General features: G+C 49.5%; 11 protein-coding genes across 11 annotated transcripts; 4 read left to right on the plus strand and 7 right to left on the minus strand.

Moving 5' to 3' along the window:
* Positions 1-660: 660 nt before the first annotated feature.
* On the plus strand, positions 661-2663 carry FSUBG_7625 (uncharacterized protein; the record flags this gene model as incomplete). The annotated part of the gene is made up of 2 exons (XM_036685950.1): positions 661-1038; positions 1104-2663. 2 exons carry the CDS (start codon positions 661-663, stop codon positions 2661-2663), a joined length of 1938 nt encoding a protein of 645 aa, XP_036536811.1.
* A 128-nt stretch (positions 2664-2791) lies between these two features.
* On the minus strand, positions 2792-3517 carry FSUBG_7626 (MYND domain protein; the record flags this gene model as incomplete). The annotated part of the gene is made up of 1 exon (XM_036685951.1): positions 2792-3517. One exon carries the CDS (start codon positions 3515-3517, stop codon positions 2792-2794), a length of 726 nt encoding a protein of 241 aa, XP_036536812.1.
* A 1616-nt stretch (positions 3518-5133) lies between these two features.
* Positions 5134-6294, minus strand: FSUBG_7627 (set domain protein; the record flags this gene model as incomplete). The annotated part of the gene is made up of 1 exon (XM_036685952.1): positions 5134-6294. The coding sequence occupies one exon, from the start codon at positions 6292-6294 to the stop codon at positions 5134-5136; it is 1161 nt and encodes a 386-aa protein (XP_036536813.1).
* Positions 6295-6870: 576 nt separating this feature from the next.
* Positions 6871-8392, plus strand: FSUBG_7628 (UBX7 UBX (ubiquitin regulatory X) domain protein; the record flags this gene model as incomplete). Its single annotated transcript, XM_036685953.1, has 4 exons — positions 6871-6949; positions 7000-7052; positions 7107-8297; positions 8348-8392. 4 exons carry the CDS (start codon positions 6871-6873, stop codon positions 8390-8392), a joined length of 1368 nt encoding a protein of 455 aa, XP_036536814.1.
* Positions 8393-8597: 205 nt separating this feature from the next.
* Positions 8598-9167, minus strand: FSUBG_7629 (uncharacterized protein; the record flags this gene model as incomplete). The annotated part of the gene is made up of 2 exons (XM_036685954.1): positions 8598-8841; positions 8968-9167. The coding sequence occupies 2 exons, from the start codon at positions 9165-9167 to the stop codon at positions 8598-8600; spliced, it is 444 nt and encodes a 147-aa protein (XP_036536815.1).
* A 538-nt stretch (positions 9168-9705) lies between these two features.
* FSUBG_7630 (asparaginyl-tRNA synthetase) lies at positions 9706-11565 on the minus strand (the record flags this gene model as incomplete). The annotated part of the gene is made up of 4 exons (XM_036685956.1): positions 9706-9787; positions 9838-10146; positions 10195-10460; positions 10528-11565. 4 exons carry the CDS (start codon positions 11563-11565, stop codon positions 9706-9708), a joined length of 1695 nt encoding a protein of 564 aa, XP_036536816.1.
* Positions 11566-12447: 882 nt separating this feature from the next.
* On the minus strand, positions 12448-13113 carry FSUBG_7631 (small unique nuclear receptor co-repressor; the record flags this gene model as incomplete). Its single annotated transcript, XM_036685957.1, has 3 exons — positions 12448-12648; positions 12696-12871; positions 12933-13113. 3 exons carry the CDS (start codon positions 13111-13113, stop codon positions 12448-12450), a joined length of 558 nt encoding a protein of 185 aa, XP_036536817.1.
* A 730-nt stretch (positions 13114-13843) lies between these two features.
* On the plus strand, positions 13844-15238 carry FSUBG_7632 (dsDNA-binding PDCD5; the record flags this gene model as incomplete). Its single annotated transcript, XM_036685958.1, has 1 exon — positions 13844-15238. One exon carries the CDS (start codon positions 13844-13846, stop codon positions 15236-15238), a length of 1395 nt encoding a protein of 464 aa, XP_036536818.1.
* Positions 15239-15536: 298 nt separating this feature from the next.
* On the plus strand, positions 15537-16031 carry FSUBG_7633 (programed cell death; the record flags this gene model as incomplete). Its single annotated transcript, XM_036685959.1, has 3 exons — positions 15537-15560; positions 15613-15701; positions 15755-16031. The coding sequence occupies 3 exons, from the start codon at positions 15537-15539 to the stop codon at positions 16029-16031; spliced, it is 390 nt and encodes a 129-aa protein (XP_036536819.1).
* Positions 16032-16375: 344 nt separating this feature from the next.
* Positions 16376-17106, minus strand: FSUBG_7634 (ubiquinone biosynthesis coq-4 mitochondrial; the record flags this gene model as incomplete). The annotated part of the gene is made up of 2 exons (XM_036685960.1): positions 16376-17022; positions 17079-17106. The coding sequence occupies 2 exons, from the start codon at positions 17104-17106 to the stop codon at positions 16376-16378; spliced, it is 675 nt and encodes a 224-aa protein (XP_036536820.1).
* A 617-nt stretch (positions 17107-17723) lies between these two features.
* On the minus strand, positions 17724-19358 carry FSUBG_7635 (uncharacterized protein; the record flags this gene model as incomplete). Its single annotated transcript, XM_036685961.1, has 1 exon — positions 17724-19358. The coding sequence occupies one exon, from the start codon at positions 19356-19358 to the stop codon at positions 17724-17726; it is 1635 nt and encodes a 544-aa protein (XP_036536821.1).
* Positions 19359-19573: the final 215 nt, after the last annotated feature.

Below are 19573 nucleotides of genomic sequence, written 5' to 3' on the forward strand. Positions count from 1 at the left end.
AGCTAGGGCCCAGTGGGCAGGCTATCTACCAAGGGATAGGTAGGCCTGAGGCACCCATATCTCAACACATGTGCACATGACGAGCTAAACCAAACAGTCCTATACAGTCTAGGACAGTGTATACACAGCTTACTCCGTAGTCAAGAAGGGAATCCTGTGTGACATCGTACTGTGTTGTGTAACCTAGCGTCTCTGGAATCATCAACCTCAATATCAGAGCAAATAAGGCTGCACCATGAGCTTGCCTCAAACACATCAATAACCCTTGATTCCGAAAAAAGCAAAAACAGATGAAACGCTCGTAGCTTTGTATAAGCGTGCTAAAGCCAGTTTTAGTCTAAGAATTCATTTTGGGTGGTCGGAGATGGGTTCGCAGCAATATTCGTACTCAGCTGCAACCACCTGCGGCCACCCGTGATGTTTAGGACCCTTTGGTCCGATTCCAATAAACCAACACGGATATTTCCTCTTCTCTCACTCAACAGATGCGTTGCATTACACGGAGGTTTCGTCATAAAACTGAGACATACATGTTGTTGAGATAAGCAAGAAACGCCACGAATCACCTGGGTACAAGTAGGCTGAGGTGCCCGCCTCACTTTCTCTTCTTCTCCTTCTCCTCTATTATTCTTCGTGACCAGGCTTACATGGTCCTTCGTCATGGAGAACCCACCAACCCATGAGCGGCCCGGGTCGACGAGCTGTATCGAATGTCGTCGTCGGAAAGTGAAGTGCGTCTTTGACGACGACAAGGCTGAGTGTCAGCAGTGCAGCAGACACTCCCTCACCTGCCAGCCGCAGAATGAAGACTCATCTTCAGAAGCCAAAAATGAGATCCTCCAAGAGTTCTCGCTTCTTTCCAGAAAAGTTCAGTCACAAATGATTCATATGGAGACTGCAATCGAGTTCTTGGCTCGCAGATTTGACGCGCAACCCAGCAAACGAGTTGAGTCTAGAAGTGAGCCAAGCTACCGCTCTGTGAGCAAGCTATATGAGGTTGGTATCACTTTGGAGGCTCTCAAGGTCATGATGACTGAAGTAGTCTAACCATCTCTACCCCACAGATACCACAGACACCAACCCGTTTGATGGAATCGCTTCAGGGGCTCGTACCCGACACGTCGGTTCTGTCCCGGATTCTCAAACATAGCAACAGGCTCACCCAGAATTGGGCGAGCTGGCCTCTAGCAACGGTGTCATACCAACAGCAAGACGACGACGACTCCCCTGTCGAAACAGTTATCTTGTTTGACGCTGGATTTCCAACAAACGAGAATTCAGCTTTCACCTTCATTGACAAGTCATTGTCCCCAAACCGCCAGAAACCACCAGACCCTGGCGCTGTCGCAAAATGCATCGTGTGGCTCTGCCTTTCTTTCAAGGAGATACCAATGAAGTTCAAATACGCCGACAATCGAGCACCACCACCTTTTGAACCAAACCTACTCATTGATGACTGTATCTCCAAAGTTGAGGCTCTGTACCGAATCAGCTCAACACCTGTCTGCAACATCGACTTTGTCCAGGCCCTGCTCCTCCAAGGCGAGCTGTTCCTCTCCATAGGTCGCCCGACCAAGGCATGGAAGTGTATTAGGACTGGTATTGAGAACGCCATGCTGCTGGGAGTACACCAGGGCCGGTCTAGCCTGGATCGATGTATTTGGGAAGAGTTATGGATTCGAGACCGACAGCTGTCGCTCTTCCTTGGAATGCCCCATGCAGTCCCCGCGCAATTGGGGCCCAGGGTTGTAGTGGAAGAGTACCCCCTCGCTGAAAAGGAAGCTATCCGCCAGATAGCCATGCTATCGGGTCTTCTTACAAGCCAAATCCTAATGGGAGAAGACGCTACTGGGGCAACGATCATGCGAACGCTCGAAGAGATGAAGGAGCTGAAAGCAATGATTCCGGAGCATTGGACGAAGGGACACCCGAGATATGTCCCTTATCTCCCGCAGGCCTTCACTCGCGCCAGTATCAACATCCTCTACCACACATTTGAGCTCATGCTGAACTGGCCCAAATGGCAACAGTCAATCATGAATCCTGGTAATGTCGGCGACTTTGACGCTTCAAGGAAGGCGATCCTAGCCTCAGCACAGGAGATCATAAAGGCGCAGGAAGCCATGAGAGCCCCAGAAGCCGAGCCGGAAACGGTGATGAGGGCTGACTTTGTGGATTTCCTTGCTTTCAAGGCTGCGCTTGCGATGATAGCTGTCATCAAACACAGGGCCAACCCCGTGCCGGAGGAAGAGAGCAAACCTCTCTGGAAGATGGTAGATGAGCTGGGAGACAGATTCCAGGAGACGACCAAGGTCTATGACGACCTATTTGCCAAGCAGGCTTGCCTCGTTCTCAAGATTCTGTTTTGCGCAAGCGAAGGGGACTATATCTGGAGTGGAACGTATGAGGCAGTCATCCCCTACTTTGGGAAACTCGAGATCAGTAAAGTCATCGTCTTAAGGGACTGTGCTAAACAGTGCCAGAAGGAGAACGAAACCAAGATAGCTGTCGTGATGGAGTCAGACAATGTCGTTTTTGGACCGCGGTATGATGGTGTCCCGGAGCTGGAACTCGCAGCGGACTGGACTAAGTTGGGACATCCCAAGGTCTATGGATGGAGATCATCTTTCGACTTTGACTGTTGGACTCAAGAAGGGTTTTAGGATGTGTACTGGGCACCAACCCGCCAATATGGGCGTGTAGCTAAATATTGGTCAACTTTATGACATGATGAGACGTTTTCAATTTACAACTTTTGCAGAATATTGGGTCCAGACGTGCTCTAACACCTTCAGCGACGCATCGACGAAGCATCCATCATGCTCATCCCCATCCCTTCCATTCCACCACCCTCCATCGCAGCCATCATCTTTCTCATCTGTGAACCATCACCTCCTCCAGGGGCGCTCAGATAAACAGCCTCTCCAACCATACGCAACTGCATAGGGAAACGAGGATCCCCATAGTAGTCAATGATCTCCTGCTTACTTGTCTTCTTCGTCAAGTTCTGCCACTGACTTGAATCCATTCCCAACTGCTCACACTCCTGCTGCTTCTCTGGTGACCACCACGAAGGGAGCAGCCCTCTTCGGATTGATGCTTGTCGTAAGAAACGCTGAAAACCTCGAAGCCCGTTTGAAGCACCGCCATAGAGACTGTCTCCATCTGCTTGACCTTCAAGGTTGTACATATCGTCCATACGGAGACGATAGGTGTCAATTAGAAGCCGATAGACATCTTTCTCAGGACGGTTGTGCAGATAAGTGCCGTTATCGAGACGAGTAAAGGGGTTAGGAACAGACTTCTCCAGTCCCTTTTTTGGAGACCGGCTCATTTCGTCTGGATCAGGGAGGTTGGCATTGGCAACTGAATCTGCCTGCTTGCCACAGATCTTCTTGTGGGCTTTCCAGTCGGCCTTTTGACAATCCCGAGAGCAGTATTGAGTGGTAGAACACTTGGCACACCGCTTGAGCTGAACTGCCGGTTCTTCCTTGTTGCAGGTGTTGCAGGCAGCCATAGTGAAATGAGTCGTTGGAAGTCAGTCTCAGTCCTCAGTCTTGGAGTCTTTGGCCTCTCTTTTGATAGAATTCAGATGATATCAAGAGAGAGGAGAGGCAATCAAGTGATGCCGGTGGCTTAAGGTTTGCGGGGATGTGAATCAACCAGGATGACCCTGGTCACTATCATCAATTGTCGACTCTTGTTATAGAGACAACAATGATATAATATCGCTCTGCAACTCTGGGGCTCTTTCCGGCTTAGACTATTCGATATTCCCGTAAAACGGCGTAAACGTGGCCAATGGATGTTTCGACTCTCGCTAGAGGCGACTTCTTTGAGAACTGCCTAATAAGGCACAGTGTGAATGCTGTCAATCTCAAACAAGTTAGTGACTCCCGCCGTTGAGTGTATGTAGGTCTCGAGTAAGGTATGGAGACTTTGCGTTGATGAACAAGGAGAGTTGCCAGTATATATAGTGTATGTTATCATGCAACGTTACTTGATGCTCTATGGCTTGCATATATAGACATCTTGGGCTTCTTAGCAGATGTTTGCTGCAGCATCGTGCTCTCCAAACAGGATTGCCCTACGACGGTGAACGGGTGATATCACCAATCAAGGCAAACCTGACTGACTGAGACTATTTAACTACACGGCACTTGAAGTGCCCAACAACACCAGTCTAAATAGGCAAAGACAACTGGGAGGATGCTTGTTGAGAGAAATATGTATTGCCTTGAGTCATTGCTAACTAGCATCTGGCCAATTGTCTCGACTCTCCAAAAGCTACCATTGATAAGTCTGTATGAACTTGGCGTTAGTATCAAGAAGAAGAATAAAACAAACCAATAACTTTTGAGAATATTCGCATTGAGGCCCAACCGATCTGTGCCTGTGCCTGTGCCTGTGCCTGTGCCTGTTGCCGGTAGGCGACGGCCGAACTTATCGTACGACATCTTCTTATTATATTGGTAGCGCTTATACTAAGTCTACTTAGCCAAAATGTAACCGCGGTCGTGGACCAATGACAGTTACCAGCAAGTACCGGACAGGGGTCAATTACGGCACAACCAGAGGGAGACTGCTTCTTCTTCATTTGCTGGTGATATAGACTAGTACCTCTATTTTCCTTCGTGGGTTCTTGTCTGTCTGCTGAGACATGTGAGAATGACCCCCAAACATGGCCATTCGTGGCATCACTTGAGTAGACTTCTGACATCTGACAACCCTGCAAATGGGGCCCGGATCTTTTGGGCCGGATGGTGTTATTACCGCTCCAGGAACCAAGTGCGGGTATGCATGAGTGATGGTCATCATTAACAGCTTAGGTTGCGATCCATGATCTGCAAACTGCATAACCGGCAGTAGTTTGATCTTGGCTTATCTTTGTTACTTACCTACCTATATCTCCAGCGCGATAATTAATACCCTGTCATGGACTTCAGGGTCGATGGCACTGAACAATGGAACCAGCTATACTACAAGCATGCAGGTAAATCTGCCATGAAGCTGTCCCAACTTTTCCTTTCCATTCACATAGAAATGTTATTGCTGTGCCCATTACTTGAGCTCCCGAATGGAACCATGATCACACATTATCCAGTGCCAGTATTAGGATAGATACAGAACTACTCATGAAAGTGTATCTATTGTCTTGGTCACCATCGCTTCAATCTGCTGCCATCTGCGCCGCAAGAGTTCCCGCTGGCTACTCGAGCCGCCTTCTACCTCATCTATATCGCCCAGAGTCTTTCCGATGATGTTCAAGAAATCTTTCAGTGCGGTCAACAGTAATTCATCTACCTCAGCCTGCGACGATCGCCCCTCGTCTTGAGCATCAAAGAATCGCTGCCATTGCCTTTGTGTGCAGCATAGCATTCGCAACGCGACCTGAGTTCTGTGACAGCCTAATGTCTGGTCATCGAGAGTGAATCTTCCAAGAAAGTTGATACTTTCAAGGTCGGCACGCTGTGTCTTGTTCAGCATCGGGAGAATCACTTCATCTAGGTAGACCTCGTCCCAACGGTTCGTATCCAGAATGAATCCGTATTCGGAAAGAAGAAAGTCGTTTGAGTGAGGCCCATACGATACGTAGACTTCCTCACCTTGGCGATAGACTCGATCCGCTTGAACGCTGTATCCCAGCGCTGAATAGGCGAGCTTGCATCCTTGATCAGCATGGTTGAACAGGTCGGCTGTTGGCATGCAGACTAGTCGGTCAGCATGAGCGTAGCTTTTCATCTTGGGCATGCTGTTGTAGAAGGTTCTGGTGTTGATGAGCACCCAAGAGTATAAGTACTCGTCTCTGGTCAACTTGGGGAATGCTTTTAGAACAATTTCGCACTCGCGTCTGAATGTAGCATTCTGATTATCCAGAATATCCTTGGCCCTCTTGGGCAGAAGGGCTTGGAGTTCACTCGGCCACATCATGGGCACACCGGCCTCTAGATCTTCCCGGGTTGGCAGAACTGTTTTCCATATAGAAAAGTCATCACTTTCGTCAAGAGCAATCTCAGCAGCTAGAACGCCATGAACCGAGACTCCTTGAAGGGCTTCGGTGATGTTCTTTGGCACTGTATCAATAGTGCGAACTGCCTTCATTGGCACACTCAAAATAGTTTCATTTGGCTTGCAAAATATTAGACCAATTTTGGGAGGAGATCTATTACTCACCTTGATATCGCGAATTGCGACGATACCAATACCACGACCTGGAAGAATTCGAGGCTCAACGCCTTTTAGTTTGACTCCTTTACTTTCTGCCCAAGGCAGAAAAGCAGGATCAATGAGCATTTTGGGATCAATGCACTCTCACAAGGAGAATCTAGAGAAAGAAAAACAAAAGTCGGACCAGCAAAAATATGTGTTACATGTTCCCTTTGACTCATTCATTCGCTCTCCTATGGATGTTGGATCCTTTGCAAAGTTTCTACTGGATGGCGAGCTCAAGACCGCTGAGTAAGCCCCCGAAACCCGCAGGTCGGCGCTGAAGCTAGGGCCACGTGATGCCATAAGCGTCATACCTTCCAGTAGCTAGGTAGCTCTCATAGCTGCTCTGCCTTCACTCATGATGGCTTGGTTTACATCCATTCAGGCCTTGATTAACCAGACATGATCGGAGTTAATTCTTGCCAGTAACCTTTTGCTTTACTTATTTGACCGTCAAATTTACTTGCTACACAACTGATTAAGACGTGTTTCCTTTTTACTTGCATGACAAATATTCACCAATTCTCAAGGGAGTAGAAATCAAGACGAGACAGCTCTAGCCTTGACAACACGTCGCAACTTTATCTTGCTCACTCACCCACTATCTTCAACTTTTCCATAATCCAAGTCAAGAGCTTATCATCTTCACCATAATTCACCATGTTTTATGAGGGAACCCTTCAGGAAGGCATCTCGACAGCCGTCGGCCAGCAGAAACTTGTTCTATGTTTCGTGACAGGTATGTTTTGTCATCACCCTGACCCACGCAATAGCTCACATGCATCTTAGATGAAAGCGACGAGAGCACACAATGGGAAAATGAGTTTCTGGTCGATGATACGGTAAGGATTACGGAAATCTGCAGATCATATGTGATGGGGCTAATTACGGTGTAGCTGAGCGACTTACTCAAGGAGCACTCTATTTCGCTCCGTCTCAAAGCTGGGTCCGAGGAAGCCGGATATCTAGCTCAGATCTTCCCTCTACCACGGACTCCGACTGTTGTTATCATTAAGAATGGAGAATTAAAGGAGTACATCACACCGGGGACCAGCAAAGAGGATTTCTTGCGGAGAGTTCAGACGGCTTTCAACTCCACTGCTGCACCTGCAGCTCCAGCTCCGGCTCCAGCTACAACCCAGCCAACCCCGGCACCAGAGCAGGCCAGCCCGCCACAGCCCCAGACAGAGACACCCCTAGCTTCCGAACAGCAGAGCACTCCACCAACAGCGGCTCCATCAACGTCAGAAAATGTTCGTCGAATACTAGCTGAGAGGGCCGCCAGGCTGCAAGCCCAAAAGGAGGAGAATGAGCGTAAGGTGAAGGAGGAACGCGCAAGGACGAAAGAGAAAGCTAAAGCTGAGGCCGAAGCTGGTATGGATACGGATAACGCTAGAGCTCACAAGCAAGCTGAGGCAGTAAGGAAGAAGAAACAGAAAGATCAAGAGGAGAAGGCGCGGATCCTCAAGCGCATCGAAGACGACAAGGCAGAGCGACGTCTACGTGCCGAACAGCGTGAGAAGCAGAAACTAGATAACCTCAAGGGCGGCGACGTCGCAGCAGCATTAGTGAGCGCACCAGAGACCAAGCTGTCGAGCTCCTCCAAGTCTGGCGCGATAACGGCTCTTCAAGTCCGCTTGTTCGATGGATCAACATTGAGGAACCGCTTCAAGACGACTGCACACCTAAAAGAGGTCCGACAATGGGTGGACGAAAATAGAGGCGACGGCTCGCAGCCATACACGTTCAAGCAGGTCCTCACGCCTCTACCGAATAAGAACATTGACGAGACTGAGGAGGACAAGCCGTTGGGGGATCTCGGCCTTTTTCCATCTTCGACATTGGTGCTTATTCCCGTAAAGAAGTTTACGACTGCCTACGATGATTCACAGGGTATTGTTTCGAGAGTTATTGGATTCATTCTCAGCATTTTTACATGGATATTCAGTCTTTTCGGAGGTGGTGACGAGCGCACTGGGCACCGAGGTCCTACGAGCGATGCGCCGGCCAGTTCTCAAGAGCGTGTTCAGTCATTCCAGAATCGCAGAGATCAGCAAAGAGATCAACAGTTGTACAATGGAAATTCAGTAAGACTCGGTATCCCACTCTTTATCACGAACTTGCTAACACAACAAAGCTGAACTTTGAGCCACGGCCAGAAGAGGAGGAGAAAGATGAATGAAGGGGTTTCCCAATTTGAGTGGCAGTAATGTCTTTTTTTGTTGTAGTATACAATTGACAGTGCTGAGATGTAACAGTAGTATTTCCCCGCCGTATTCCTATATGCATGCAGGCTGTCGGGAGATATATATCCCCGATGTCGTTTCCCTTCCCATAGTGATATCAAGTCCCTTTTGTTCTCTTTTCAGCTTCTCATTCGTCCATGCTTACTGACCAGCGGCGGCCTGGCAAGCCTTGAGTTGCTCAAGGTACCAGTTGCAGATCTGCATGTTTCCGTTGTTCTCATCCAGGCACTTTGTGAAGTTCTGGGCGACACCGGCGCAGTTGTTCTGGTTCCAGGACTGCTCTTGGGGGGCGGCCTGAGCTTGGACGGGGGCAGCAGCCTCGGAGGAACCGCCGGAGAAGAGACCGCCGATGGCGTGGCCTACTGAGGAACCGATAGCGACACCGCTGAGAACAAGTTAGCTACACGTGTTGGAAGCATGAGCTCTACAGGTGCTCTGGAGTACATTGCTCCACCTAGAACTAGAAACTCCGAAGACACCAATTGTTGTAGATTCGCAAGGGGATGCTTACGCAGCAGTGCTGGCCATCTGGCCGAACAGTCCAGGGCCCTGAGAACCGGCAGCCTGAGGAGGCATGGCCTGGGCAGGAGGGTGAGCGGCAGTGGGAGGAGCAGCGTGGGTGGCGGTAGGGCGAGTCTGCTGAGGAACAGGCTTGGGAGCAGCAGCGGTAGGGCGCGAAGGAGCGCGGCCGACAGATCGTTGACGAGCCATTGTAGTTGTTGTGTTGTGGTTTTTGGTAGGAGATTTGGTGATGCGATTTCAAGTGTTGAAGAACAAAGTTCGAGATGTTGAGTTATGAGGAGAAAGATCGGAAAGAAAGAATACCGGAGGCACGGATTTCGGAGGCGCATATCGAAACAGCCAATCATGAGGGGCAAATTTCAACGAGGGACGGGGAAGATTGGCCAGTAGGGCCTCGGTAGAGGCATTCCCCCAAAGCGCCAGGGGTCCAGAGCACTCCAGGACCTTCCGTTGACAGCCGCTGGCAACTTTTTAGTGGGCACCTCCATTAATTGAGTCATGAGGCCAGTGAAGGCTACGATTGATTACGACCGCTTTCAACGACGGAGATATCGGGCATGGCATTTCACTAGGTATCGGATATAAGTCTTGTGCCAATGTAAGTGCAACAAACGGTGAGTAAAGCAGTCTCGCAAATTCATTCTAGACGTTAACTCTAGAGCGGTCTGTTCTACTATATCAAAGCCCTGTACTCCATTTTCGTTATACATCTCATAAAGCGCATCGTTTACGGTGTGCATCTGCCCATGTATCGGGGATACAAGCAAGCTTCACGCACAGTCCAGAGCTTCAGGAGCCACGCCAGGAATCTAAACAGTTGTCAGTATATATGAAATCAAAGAAGTACCAGATAACGTACCGCTCAGCTCCCAGACCGTATCCTCCGTGAGGAGTAGATCCGTACTTGCGCTGGTCAGTGTACCAGAAGTACCCCGTAGGATCAATGCCCTCTCGCTTGTAACCGGCCATGAGCTCCTCATAGTCCCAAATTCTCATGCTGCCACCGACAATCTCGCCAACTCCAGGCATCAGAACATCGACGGACTCGGTCACGCGGGGGTCGTCCTTAGCCTTTGACATGTAGAAGGACTTGATCTCGACGGGGAAGTGAGTGAGGAAGATGGGGCGGTTGATCTCGTCGGTCATCTTGCGCTCAGCGGCCTCGGCACTGGCCTCCAGTCAGTCTTTGTGCATTCAGAATTTGCAAAACACTTACATATCGTCGCCAAAAGTGTGGTCGTTGCCATCCTCGTTCTTGATACCACGCTCTCGCAGCCAATCGATGGCGTCGGAATATCGCATGCGCAAGAAAGGTCGAGAAGGCTTCTCGAAGTCAGGGTTGTACTTCTTGATAGCCTCAGCGGCAAGAGGGTTCTCGAGGGTCAGGTCGATCACACGACAGATGACGTGCTCAAGATGGTCTAGGAGGTTGTCGAAGGTAATGAAATCCAGTTCAGCCTCGACGTGGGAGTACTCAGAAAGCTACATCCAAGTTAGACGCGGTCGCTCGGATATGATATCTGGCTAGTTTCCATATAGAGGTACTTACATGGCGACGGGTAAGAGACTTCTCAGCGCGGAAAGACTTCTCAATGCAGTAGCAATCACCAAGGACAGGTAGGACAGTCTCGAGGTAAAGCTGGCTGGACTGAGTCAAGTATGAAGTCTCGCCATAGTAGTCGAACTTGAAAAGAGTAGAACCACCCTCGACCTGAGTCTGCACAAGAGCAGGAGGGCTGACCTTCTTGACATCCAACTCCTTGTAAACGGTGTGGAAAGCATCCTCGACAATGTCGCGAACGAACATGACGGCGGCGGGCTTCTCGTGGCGGAGGGTAAGGTGGCGGAGGTTCATGAGGGTGTTGGTGTCACCGTCAACGGGAACCAAGTTGGTGAAGGCCTCGTCACCACCAGGGGCCTTGGCGATGACCCTGAAGTAGTCGGCGCGAAGTTCTCGGTCGAGAGGGGCGTGAGCACCGGCGGGAACCTCCCAAAGCTCACCAATGATCTCCAGAGAGGTCTCTCGTGAAAGAGTAAGGGCATCGTAGGTCTTGGAGAGATCTCCAGAAAGGAGGCATTGCATGTAGTTGAGACCGCGGCGCAGAGTCACGAAGATAAGACCGCCCTGCTTAGCAACACGGTTGACACGGCCCTGAACGGAGACGCGCTTGACTCCCTCAGTAGGCTCATCCTTGCTCTTTCGGAGTGTACCAATCTTTGAGGGGTCGGTCTCTTGGAGGTTGATCGCAATGGGCTCAGGAAGTGAAGGGTCGTTAGTGATCTTCAGCTTCTTGGCCTCCTCGAGAACAGCCAAACGAGCGGCCTCGTCTTGAGCATCCTTCTCAGCTCGCTTAGCAGCAGCCTCGGCTTTCTTCTTTTGCTGGGCAGCGTAGGCGACAGCCTTCTTCAGGGCTGACTTAGCAGCAGGCTTGTAACCCTCCTCATCGTCCTTCTTCTTAACCTGGTACTCGGACTCGGCTCCGTGGCGGTAGTAGGCTTCAAGAAGAGTCTTGAAGGGGGCGGCCTCAGTGCCCTGAATCTCGGGGAGATCGCTTCCGGCTTCTTCGTCGACGTAGATGACCGCCATTTTGTGTTGTGCTTTGTTTTCTGCTTCAATCGTTGCGGAAACAGAAATCACGGCCTTGGGTAGGAACTTGGAGGGGTTATGGTGCCCCGCGATTACTCCCCTTGACTCACGTCCGATAATGGTGGGGTGAAAAATTGTTAGTCACCTCTCTGCCTTATCTTTCCACGTATTAACGCGATAAGAGCTCTCCTTTACCATGAATCCAATGCGATGCCTGGCCGAGGGATTGAAGGCACCATCTTATTATGCCCCCAAGGCCGGCCAAGGAGTCATCTTTTAGGTTTTCTTCTTATTAGCCTTTGGCTGTAGCAATTGGTTACCTAAGGTAGTCATTATGGTATAATGTCTAAGTTGTGAGCTAGATGTTTATTTGCAGTTGGGACTTGTGGCTGAGAGCCGAAATCAGTAGACAGAACTTAGTAACTAATGCGATGCCGGATGACAAGGCAGATACTATCCAGTAAGGTACTCTTGTAATTTGATGCCTTATCTTAACTTTACAAGCATATGCCAATTGAAACACAAGTTCGCGTCCCCTTTGGATTCAAAGTTCATGGTGTCCCATAAGAAAGCAAATTTCGGAAGCAAACTGCGTTTCAGAAGAGTATGGTGTTTAAGTGTAGTTGTCTCATCACTATCTCCCCTAGCTCCCCAAATCAAAAAGTCAACCCCAAATGCCCAAACGCCATGCCCAATGAATTCAACTTTTCAAAGGGGGCCGTATAGGTCCCCAGCCATCTATTTGCCTGACACAATCTGGGTATCATTGTAAGCCTCCTCCTGAAGCTGCATGCTCTGAATTCGGCCATCAACAGCTGGCGCCAGACTTCTGTGCGTTTTCCAACCACTTGGCCCGTCAGCATAATAATCCTGCTTTGCAATTCAGTTCTTCGCCTTGTTCTTTTTGTTCTTCCTCTGCTTCTTCTTGTTCTTATCTTTTCCTTCGGCAGAAGAACCGGGCTGAGATGGAACGGGCGACTCCTCTGCTGGTCGCTTTCGGTTCTCGACAGATTTGAGCAGTGCCTTGGCTCGTTCCTCTGCAATCTTTTCGGCGAGCTTGCTGCTGATTGTCTTGTTGTCGCCCTGTAAAGTCTCAGTCTTGGATCTGTCATGGCTTCGCCGTTACATACCAGGTCCGCCTTGAGGATACGCGCGGTAGCCTCTTGGTTAATAGTCAGGGTACGCGTTTCAGGCTCTGGGGGAGACTCGATGTTCTTGATCTTTCCAAAGTATTGCTGAATTCGCTTGAGTTCAGTAAGAACGGCTTGTGTTTGAGCTTCATTGCCCTCATTTAATTTCAGTGATGCTATCGCGACTGTTAGTATTGATCATGTGGCGTCGTGTCAGGTGCAAGAGAGTTAGCTCACAAAACATTAGGGATTCGATCGCGTAAGCTGTAAGTGAGAACAGTTTCGCCTTGTCTAATAGGGGCAACTGAGAGGCCATGCCTTCGAGGTTGCCCAGCAAAGGCTGTAGCTTTTCTTCAAGATCATCGAGCTGATTGTCCAGCCGATCGAGGTCCGGCGTGATGTCCTTGACGTCTGTCATGTTGGGCTTTGTGATTAGGAATGTTGAGAGGCGCAGTGTTGTGATGTTCACGTCGTCGCATGAAAGACTTCGCACAGGCGCAGAAACTTGTTAACCATGAGACCCAATAAGGCTTAGTGGCTCTTGCATTCATGAATCGAAGTAATGCAACTAAAAGGTACCGCAGGCTATGAACTCCCTCAAGCTGAGAACAAAAGAATGCTGAGAGTGCAAACTCTTTATGAATTGCGGATTCCTTTCAGTGGGATCCGTACAAGGATTTTGTTACTTGCATTTCCCTTCTCATTGTGTGAAGCCTTCAACATCACTATTTTCAGCATCAGGCCAAACGATATCGGAGCCGAGCACTCATTGGCCAATTATTGATGCTTCTATACCCCACTATTGATCATCAAAACTCCCGTCAGGCTCTTGTTACTCTGATTGGCTCTGGTCCAAGTCGAACCAAAAGCGAAAACGGACTCGCCTCTGTCATTCTTCAACGGATCACCAATTTAGTATCGACATCACCAGCTCTAACGCAACTCAACGCCTTCACGAACTGACGAGATAAGAAACCGACGTATTTTAAATCAGACTTACCAAAAAACAACTCCCAAAGACGAGCCTCCATCGTCTCTCGCTCGAGTCTGCATGCGCGCATGCGCATATTAAATCTCGATCTTTCAGCTTCTGAGCCACCTTTTCTCCCTACGACGACTCAATCACCAACTTCAAGCTGGAAATTATAATGAAGACGCGGGCGACCACTCAAATAGCGAGAAAATCGACCCGATGGCTCCGAAGTAGCCCCAGTTTCGGCTATACACGACCCTTTGCTTCGGCAGTGGCTCCGACAGAACAGAAGAAACCAGAGGCCGTACCCCCAGAACTCGGCGGTGCGCCATCACGGCCATGGAAAAGCTCTAGTACCCAAGCCGAGTCTGTCACACCTACATCAACAAGCCCTGCGTCGCAATTCTACGTCCCCTCGGTTGTCATTCCAGCTGAAGCAGCGAGATCTGGACCAGTACATAAGATTCATATCCTGGGCGAAGATGTCAGATCGAGATTCATCGCCCACGCTCTATGTAGCGTATATGATTCTGTTGAGATGGTGCCATTTCGCCAGATGCCCAAATCAAGATATCGAAATGTCGAAAAGGTTCAACCAGAACGAACAAGGAAGAACGCATATGTCGAGAAGAATGTAGCCATCTCCGATAACGATGTTGTACCTCAATCCGACCGCTCGCATATCGATGAGTTGATTGTTACCGGTCGTGGCTTTGAAGCTGTCAAGGCAATCGCCTCAGTCAAAGATCGGATCGATGATAAAACATCGATTTGTCTTCTTAATGACGGCATGGGAGTGCTCGAGCAAGTCCGCCAACAAATCTTTAACGGAAGCCAGCCTGAGCCCAACTTTTACCTGGGCCATATGTCCCATGCGCTCGCTTTCAACCGGTACAGGGATTCTGTTAAGGAGTTAAAGCGTGGGCGAACAGTCTTCACCAAGGCCGACCCGGTGCTAAATGCGGAGAAGGAGCTCTATATCCCTGTTGAGCAACAGCCTAGTATGATGAGTTCGCTGAGAAGGGCCAAAGATCTCAACACAACCTTTAGTTCTTACGAGCACTGGCTAAGGTTCAAACTACCCTCGGTTATGTTCACGGCTGCTGTTGAGCCCGTCTGTGTGTTCCTTGACCTTCCATACCACGGTCTGCTACAAAATCGAAGTGCTCAAAAAATGATGAACAACCTTCTGGGGGAAATGGTTCTAGTGATGGAGAATATGCCTGAGGTCCAAGACTCACCCGATCTCATAAAGTTCCTCCGCGGAGAAGGGCTCAAAAAGTTCTGCTACCGTCGCATCACAGGAAAGAGCAAAGCCCCCAGTGATCTGCTGACACGCATCAACAAGGGCCTGCAAACAGACATTAACTATCAGAATGGGTACTTCTTGAAGCGGGCTAAGATTCTCGGCATAGACACACCAACGAATCAACTGATGGTTCAGATGATCAAGGCCCGACGTATTGAACAACAGACAAGGTTAAGGTCTTTCATACCCATCCGGGAGGCATCACCAAACGATGTTAGGCAGAAGTTTCAATCACGCATGTTGAAAAATGACTTTTTGTAGAGTACCTTAGGGTGGTAACGAATTGCATCTTTGGCTAGGGGCATTCTATAGTTTGGTTGGCGATTTCACAATAACACTTTAATTACTCATGCTAAAGACACTCAACAGCTCTTTGTCAATTAACAGAATATTTGACACCAAATCAATACCTAGGTAGTACGGTATCATGATATTTAATGTGTTGCTTGGTTTTGCTTACATAACCCAATGCCCCTCCTACGATGTGCAAAGTAGCCCCGCGTCGTCAGGCTGATCTCGCGACTCACCAAAACGCTGAAGAACGTCACGTATCAAAATCATGGACGACGCAGAGTTAGAACAGGTAAATCACTCTTGCGGTCTCATCGGGAATTCATCACTGAGGTTCTTCGCAGTTACGAAAAGCTCGCCTGGAGCAACTGAAGGCTGAAGCCGGTGGCAGTGGAGGCGGTTCTTCTGGTCAGGAACAACAGCAGCAGCGCCAGTCAGTTGTCTCGATCCATGGTGTGCGGTACTGTATTACTGACCTTGAAATAGACAGCAGCAAAACGAAGCTCGTCAACACATCCTCAACCAGATCCTCCACCCCGAAGCCGCCGACCGTCTAGGCCGTATCCGACTTGTGAAGGAGGAGCGCGCCGCCGACATCGAGAACCGACTTATCACACTTGCGCAAACCGGTCAGCTTCGACAGAAGGTCACTGAAGCACAACTCAAGGAGCTTCTGAACGCTATGTCGGAGAGTAAGGAGGAGGAGAAGATTGTTGTGAGCAGACGCAAGGCGTGGGACGATGACGACGATTTGGACCTGTAAGAGGTGCTTGAGATACCATTGAATGGAGGATCAGAGCGAGGAAATAAGGCAAATTCGTGGGCGGGACCTGCTTTTCTGTCTCGAGTGAAAGGAAACAAAACGCATGTGATGGCTCAAGGTGCAGAATATGGGAATTCTTCCTCAGACGTTGAGGGTAAAACCTGGGTTTTCTACTCGTATGATTGATGATGTGCATGATTCAATTGACTTCGCAGATCGGGAATCTTGTAACAGTAATCTTGGCCTCTAATAACAGCGCTAATTGGCAATTCTGAATTTGACATTTAATACAGTAGAGTACAAGTATTGCAAGAGAAGTCAGATGGGAGAAGACACGCAGACAATCATAGCCCCTGCTCTCTCAGCTCTTTGAGTCTCTTCTTCTCCTCCCTCTCCCTCTTTCGTATGTCTCTCATATCGGGCGGTTGCTCAATACCCAGCTCTTTTCTCAAGTCACTAACGTCATCTTCAAGTCTCTCTTCCCAGAAGACATTGATGACTTCTTTGCTCCGTGCCCCGTTCTTCAGAGCCCAGGGTAGGTATATCGAGGCGAATCGCTGCCTCTCGCTCCTCTTCATGGTAGCAGCCGCAAAGATACTCAACCCGGTCATGGGAAGTAACGTATTCGCAAACTCGAAAGCCTTGAGTGCAACCTCACCCTCGCGGACGATAGGCAGACCAGTCAGAGCGTGGTAGAAGTCATGACACTCGCGGTATCGCTGCATGACATATGCGCACTCCTCGTCGTCGATGTACCGCACTGTAGCTCGAGTATCGGGGGAGACGCCTTCGCGATCGAGCCATCCTACGTAGGCGCGGCCAACCGAGTTTTCGGGTAGTGCACGTAGGGCTTCGAGGGAGAGGGTTTTGGAGGAGATTCGAGGTCGAGCTCGGAGGATACGGCGGCCGGTTGGATCTGCAAGCATGGCGTCGCGCAGACGGTAGATAAAGTAGGGTGCAGCTGTGGCTTCGCCGGTAGCAGCGATGAGGTCTGAGGGTGGTCAGCCAGAGCAACAGGGGAGTCCTGCAGGATACAGATTCGCATACCATGGCGATAGGGATCGAAAAAAGACATTACGCTGGCACCAATGGCCAGCCCAGCCCGCTCAACTCTCGTTAGAGGAACATGGCCTGGATAGTTTGGTGGGGGGCGGTTCAAGCTTGTGAAGCTCCTCGGTGACGACGAAGAGCAGGATGCACAAGATGTTGCCCGTACTAATGTGCTAGCATTCCGGGCAGATCCAATTGACCTTAGTTTAGGCAGTGCGGTCTCCATTTGGGCTCGTTATCTGAGGATGATGATAGTGGTTCGATGTTTAAGCTCTGGCGATGATCTAACCGGCTAGGCCATGACTGACTCAGCTTCAAGAATTACCGAGAGACCAGAACGAATCAGCGCTGAAGTTTCTTGGGTGGAACTGTATATTCAATCTGATTTAGTTTGACGGGAATAATTTGAGTTTGTGTATCCGTAAGTCCTATTAATATCTCGGCAAGTGGACGGAAATAATGGGTGAACACCCAGCCTTGTGATATCCACCTACCTTAATGTTGGGTGATATCTTGGGTCTGTACTGTAAGCAGGCTCAACCACAACCCTTGCAGCAAAGAGAAGATAATCGGAGCAATGAAAAATTCATATTGATCGTGTACTTAAATGAGATGTACGAGGGTTTTTGTACTATAACTACCTTATCCAGCCTTGATCGCACTGGTGATGAATTGAATCACCCTGTACTTGTTGCACTCTTCGTAGTCCTCGTCCTCGCCACACTGCTCCCACTCCTCATACTCGTCATACTCATCATACTCCTCCCACTTCTTGCACCCCATACACTTCCTGCGCTGCTCGTTCTCGTTCCCTCCCTCCTCGTCCCCTCCCTCTTCGTCCTCTTCAACTTCACTCTCGCCCTCGTCCTCCTTTTCCCTCTTGATTCTCCGCACCCATATAGCTTTTTCCCCGAGTTGCCAGCCCCTGAGGTCATCACCTTGTTTCACTTCATAACCTCGAGCCTCCGGCCCCGGTAGCATTTTCATGTAGATTTGTTTCAAGCCCGGTGGGAGTGGTTCATACTGGAGCATGTCGCAAACCACCTCTTCCGTCTGTCTGACTCTATACAAGTCACACGAGCAACCCGTCACCTCTGCCTGAATGGTGAGAGTCTCCAAGGACTGAGGAAGTTTGTCGTGTATAGTTATGTACCTCTTGTTATCCTCATCTACGGGCCCAACAAAGTTGAGCCTACCGATGGATAGATGTCTCAGAACTTCCAGCTTCTTGAGGCATCCGATGTAGTTACACCAGTCAGCGACGTGAGGATCCCACATTGGTTTGGCGATTGAAAGCTCGACCAGTTTTTGCCCATGCTCTCTAAGAACATCACCAAACTCCGCCAAATTGTGAGTTGGATCTTTTAAGTCTCCATTGCCTATGAGGGCTATATTGAGCTGGGTGAGGCTTGTGCATTTCTCCAAGATGCACTGTAGGGACTTGGGCTGTAAGATGCAGTTTTCAAGGTCGAGCCTTGTCAGGTTGCTGGGCGCCTTGCTCCAGTCCAACTTCAGACAAGTAGCATGCCGCAATGCAAAGCCGTCAAATGTCAGAGCCTTGATGCTTGGATGGTTGAAGAGACCACAGACTGTTGTACTCCCTATTGGGGAGCCCAGTCTGTCGTCATAGGATCTGAGAGTTGCTGACTCGAGATGGCGGAAAAATAAGATATTCGGGATACCTTTGATACCCTGACCGTCTTTGTTGGGCTCAAACCCAGCATAACCGTAGTCTTGGTCACTTTCAAACGTGTCAGTCAAAAGAAATGGTGTAGATTTGAGGTCGGTAAGCCATAGCTCGAGGTGTCTCAGTTCTGGCATGAGAAGCATGAGAAGCACTTTCAAACTTCTGTATGGCCGTTCGAATATTATGAATTCCAACTCATGCTGTATGACAGTCCTGAGACCTGAGGGGATTCTATCACGATCAGGCGATGAGCAGAGCTTTTGGAAATAGTTGGTCATGAAGTTGAGGAAGTATGGATGAGCCATGGGATCGTATCTCTGGGAGTAGAACGTCCTCGTGGTGAGACCTCGCCCAGGATCCTGTTGCAGGCGCCTTGCAAGTTGCATCCATTTCTCATCAGGGTCCTCTTCGAGGACAAAAATGCTTCGAAAGAGATGGAATTCTGCAATCCCACGCAAACGCTTGCAAACGCGGCTCAGAGACAAGAGTGCCTCGTAGGAGGACTTGGTATCCCAGCCGCCTTCCCAATCGTTACACTCGATGATGGAACAAATGTGAACCAAAACCTCATCGGGCACGTGCAGAAGCATGATTATAGTGGTTGGGGTGGTATTTGGTAACTGGGGCTAGAATGGAATGAGGGCAGAAAAGATGGGACGGGATGGGACGGGATGCCGATGGGATGGGATCGGGGCTGATCAGGCTGGCAGCTGAGGTTGTGCTTAAGTACAAAAGGTACTTTTGTGAGGTACTTATGCTGTGTAACCCACGATAGGTAGGGTATCATCACGAGTAACATGATATG

The sequence above is a fragment of the Fusarium subglutinans genome, assembly GCF_013396075.1.
Source record: "Fusarium subglutinans strain NRRL 66333 chromosome Unknown NRRL66333_c0000099, whole genome shotgun sequence".
NCBI lineage: Eukaryota > Fungi > Ascomycota > Sordariomycetes > Hypocreales > Nectriaceae > Fusarium > Fusarium subglutinans.